The following is a 4,115-nucleotide window of genomic DNA, read 5'->3' as shown; positions in this document are numbered from 1 at the left end:
GTCGTTTGTCACTCTGCGCAGGAGCCTGCCTCCGACCGGGTGCTCCAGCACCTTCACCTGACCTTGTGCTCTGCTGTGATGCGGAGCGACCGCAGGCCCTCTTCGCCGGGGCTGGGGGTGGCTCCGTCTGGGAGCTGCTGCCACCCCAGGCCAGGGATCAGCTCGGAGCAGGCAGAGCAGCTCCTCCAGCGCAGAGCCTCCCCTGTTGCAATGGGGCTGCTGGATGGGTGGAGGATTTTAGTAAGGCACAGCTGAAATGCCTCCCCCCCCAGAGATCAGGGCCTTGCACAGCTGCTGCTGCGCAGCCTCAGTGCAGCCAGGCTCCTCGCTGCCTGCCCCAGCAGCGGCTGCCTTACAGCCAGGACAAATCCATCAGCGCTGCCGGCTTCTCCCCAGGCCCCTGCCTGAAGCCCTTGGGTGCACAAGCCATTGTGGAGTGACCCAGCAGCAAAAGCTTAACAACAGTTTGCGGCGGTGCAGCACCCTGAGCCAGCCCGCTCCGCCCCAGCTTCCCCCAGCTGAGCAGGGCTGCCACCAGCAGCTCTGGGCCCTGCCCTTCCCCTGCACCTCCAGCTTCTCGCCCTGGCACAGTCCAGCAAGGGGCAGAGCCCCAAGGCAGAGGGAACCGACAGGCGCCGCGCTACCCCAGCCCCTGCACCCCCAAAGCTCTGGGTGGCCGCAGGCTCTGTGCCGGCAGTCAAGAACGATCCTGACTGCGAAGCGTTCAGCAAAGCCATTTATTCCACTTTCCTGCTCCCACAGATCTCCAGGTAGAAACCCACACGAGCGCTCCCCCACGCCCCAGAGGGAATTCACGGCACGCCACCCCGGCACCCCGAGCGGGAGCCCGGCCGCACCGCCGCCGGCGGAGGGGAGCCCTTCCACCGACGCTGGCAGAGGTGCTTGACCAGCAGCCCCGTCCCTCAGCCGTGCCTGCTGCACACACAGCCGCGTCCAAGTCAACACGGGGCATTTAAAAAATAAGACGTTTTGTTCCTTAAAAATGAAACGGGGACCTGACAGCAGCAGTGCGTCCCTGAAATCAAAGCATAATTCTAAGGCTTCGGCGCCCTCACGTAAGCACATGAACTCTCTGCAGGGGGCTGTGCAGGTTGATCTGGGAAGCTCGCTAGAGTTTAATGGCCATAAAAATACATCGCTTTCCCCTGCTTCAGACAAACCCAAACCCTCCCGGCTGGGCAGCGGAATCGCGTGGGCAGCAACTGCAGCCAGCGACGGGTCGGGAAGTTAGAAGAAAGTCTCTAGTCTCACCCACTTTTAATCAAGCGCAAACACGGCGGCGTCACTCCATCAGCTCAGCCACCGGCTGCTCCGCCACAGCGTCTGCCCCCAGCCCCGCCGGCTGCTCCACCGCCTCGGCCACTGGCACAGCCACCAGCTGCTCCGCCACGGCCCCGCTCTCCAGCCCAGCCACCGGCTGCTCCACTGCCTCGGCCGCTGCCTGCGCAGCTGCCTGGTTCTCTGCCCTGTCTGCCAATTCGTTGCCGGTTTTAGCCAGTGCCGCCAGCTCGTTCGCCTGCTTAGCGGCAGGCGCGTTTCCTGTCGCCCCTGCTGCCTGGTCGACGGCCGGCTTCTTCGGCTTCTGTGTGGCAGCCACCGCCTCGGCCAGCTTCTCCTCCGGCACCATGTTCAAGATCTTCAGGGCAAAGAGCAGCTGGAATTTGGCGGTTCCAACAAAGGAATTGCCCAGGAAGTTGGGCAGCCCGCCCATGCGGTCCTTCTGGGTGTAGAGGGGGACGCGGACCATGCCCATCACCTGCAACAGCACGGAGCACAGCTCAGCAGAGGCCGCGGCAGCACCAGCCCCCCCCCCCAACTCTGCCCCCACACCCTCACCCCAGCACCCCGCTGGCCCATGGCCCAGGCCCGCCCTGCCCCTCCCTCCCGCACCGACCCCCACCTCGCCTGCCTGCCCTCGCCTGCCTGCCCCCAGCCCGGCTGAAGCCCCTGCGCTGCCCCTCCCCGAGCCCCGCCAGGCCCCTGCTCTCCCTGCCCAGCCCAGCCCTGGCTCCATTCCCCCTCCTGCCCCTTCGGGGGGATCCCGCTGCCCCAGGCCACTACGGGGAGCCCCGCTTCCCCTTCCATGCCCTGCCCCGCCTGGGGACACCACGGCTTACCCACGCGTCCCCCTCAACCACGCCACAACCCAGGGCCAACTGCCTCCGTTCATGCAGCTGCCGAAACCTGCCAAGCGCCTCGCGGGCGCGCAGGGAGACCCTAGCTCTCGCGCTCTACCCCGGGGCGTCAGCCGGACCCAGCTACCCGGGAGGAAGGCTGCCTCCCGCACGGCCTCCGTGCAAGCTGGGGAGAACTGGGGTTACAGCAACACATCACCGCACCGAGGGTCACGATTCCGGTCCAGGTTACTCGGCCCAGGGCAGGGGGAGATGCCCACCAGATGCGAGACGGACCTCACCCGTGTCCTGAGGCTGAGCGGGTAAATAGGGCTCTTCCCTACGCGGGCGGTCGCCGGGAAAGGCCGGAGCTCGAGCTCGCTACGCTCTGGAGCCCGAGACACAACCCCAGCCAACAGCCAGACCTCCTAACGCCGGTGCTGCGTGGCGGTGCACGGCACTCGCCGACAGCAGCTCTACGTGCGGTGCATTCCCCCGCTGGGCTGCGAGAGACGGCAGCCCAGCAGACCTAGGAGGGAAGCTTCGTCTTCCCTGGGACTAACGCTCAGAGCTCTACACGCCCCCTCCCTGGATGTCCCACCTCCAGCCCGTGGTCTCGGGAATGCACCGCGCTGATCTCGATGGTATGCAGCTCCTCCAGGGTCAGCTGCCTGGCGTAGAAGTGTGCCACCACGCGATGTGGCCCCTCTGTCAGGTGTGAGCACAGATAGTCAGCTTCCGTCAGGCGCACACAGCCCAAACCCAAGCCCAGCACCCGATTCAGACCGTCCTCCAGGGACCAGTAACGGCGATCCACGAACCCCCCGGGAAAGCCCAGTAGTCCGTCAAATCGCATCTGCATCTGCAATAGAGGCGCATGGTGTTAATGGGGCACGGCGGAGCCCCCGGGGGGGCGAGGGGAGGCGCGGGCGCCCCAGCCCGGCGCCACGGAGGCCTGCGGGGAGGCGGAGGAGCGCGGGGCGGCCTCCCGGCCGCTTCGGCGCGGCCCTACCAGCTCCAGCGCATCCAGGACCGTTCACCGACACCGTCTCCGAGAGCTCGCCGCGGCCCTGGGCCGGGGAGCCGAGGCGGAGCCGCCCCGGCCGCACAGCCGGGGGTCCCGGGGGCTCCCCCCCGGGCTCGGGCCCGCCGCCGCCTCGGCCAAGCCTGAAGCTACCGCCCTGCACAGGAACCACCGGACAGCCGGAGCCGCCGCGCCGCCCGGCCGGGCCCGCCCGCCTGCCCTCAGCCCGCCTCCCCCGAGCCCGCGGCCCGACCCAGCCCGGCCCGACCCAGCCCGAGGGCCCGCCCGCCCCGCCCTGCTCCCGGCCCGGCCCCGGCCCCGGTCCCCGGCCCCCCGCCCGCCCCCTCACCAGCACGGCGTAGCGCAGCGGGATGCGGCCGAAGAGCATGCCCGGGTTGGGCGCGTACAGCATGGCGTGGCACGAGTGGCTCCAGCCCGGGCCCAGCCGCATCGCCTCGTACCGCGTCAGCGGCTTCAGCTCGGGCACGCCCGGCACCCCCAGCGTCGGCAGCGGCGGCAGCGCCCCCGCGCCCGCCGGCAGCGCGCCCATGGCCGCCATCGCCCCCATGGCCGCCATCGCCTCGCCGCCCGCTCCGGGAGCCCGCTCCGCGCACGCGCGGCGGCGACGGCGACGAGGAGGCGGGACGGGCCGCCGCAAGAGCCAGTGGCTGCACGCCGCGCGCCGCGGGGCCAATGGGCGCTCGGCGACGCCCGCCAACCCCCGCGCCCGCCCTCGGCGGGGCGACCAATGGCGGCGGGCGGCCAATGGGAGCGGGCGCTGCTGCCCGCGTCGCTCGCCATATTAGGCAACAGCCGCAGGCAGGCCGGCGGCGCCCGCGACCAATGAGATCAAAGCTGGGGGGGCGGTGGCGCCGAAGAGCACGCCGGGAAGGAGGCGGGCGAGGGCAGAAGACCACGCCCCGGCCCCGCCCCCAGCCCCCTGGCCCCGCCCCTCC

At 69.8% G+C, this 4,115-nt stretch overlaps 1 protein-coding gene across 2 annotated transcripts; it reads right to left on the bottom strand.

Moving 5' to 3' along the window:
- Positions 1-723: 723 nt before the first annotated feature.
- NUDT16L1 (nudix hydrolase 16 like 1) lies at positions 724-3,799 on the bottom strand. 2 transcript variants are annotated; one of them, XM_075165976.1, is made up of 4 exons: positions 3,509-3,764; positions 2,922-2,997; positions 2,737-2,843; positions 724-1,777 (listed from the first exon to the last, which is right to left on the bottom strand). In XM_075165976.1, exons 1-4 carry the CDS (start codon positions 3,734-3,736, stop codon positions 1,304-1,306), a joined length of 885 nt encoding a protein of 294 aa, XP_075022077.1. In that variant the 5' UTR covers positions 3,737-3,764; the 3' UTR covers positions 724-1,303. The 2 variants fall into 2 exon arrangements, with proteins under 2 accessions (XP_075022077.1, XP_075022075.1); XM_075165974.1 differs by having other exon boundaries at positions 2,737-2,997; positions 3,509-3,799.
- Between the last annotated feature and the right edge of the window lie 316 nt (positions 3,800-4,115).

This window comes from Calonectris borealis, chromosome 16 (assembly GCF_964195595.1).
Source record: "Calonectris borealis chromosome 16, bCalBor7.hap1.2, whole genome shotgun sequence".
In the NCBI taxonomy this organism is placed as follows: domain Eukaryota; kingdom Metazoa; phylum Chordata; class Aves; order Procellariiformes; family Procellariidae; genus Calonectris; species Calonectris borealis.
The sequence above is the reverse complement of the archived record's forward strand: the minus strand, read 5'-3'. Positions and strand labels throughout refer to the sequence as shown.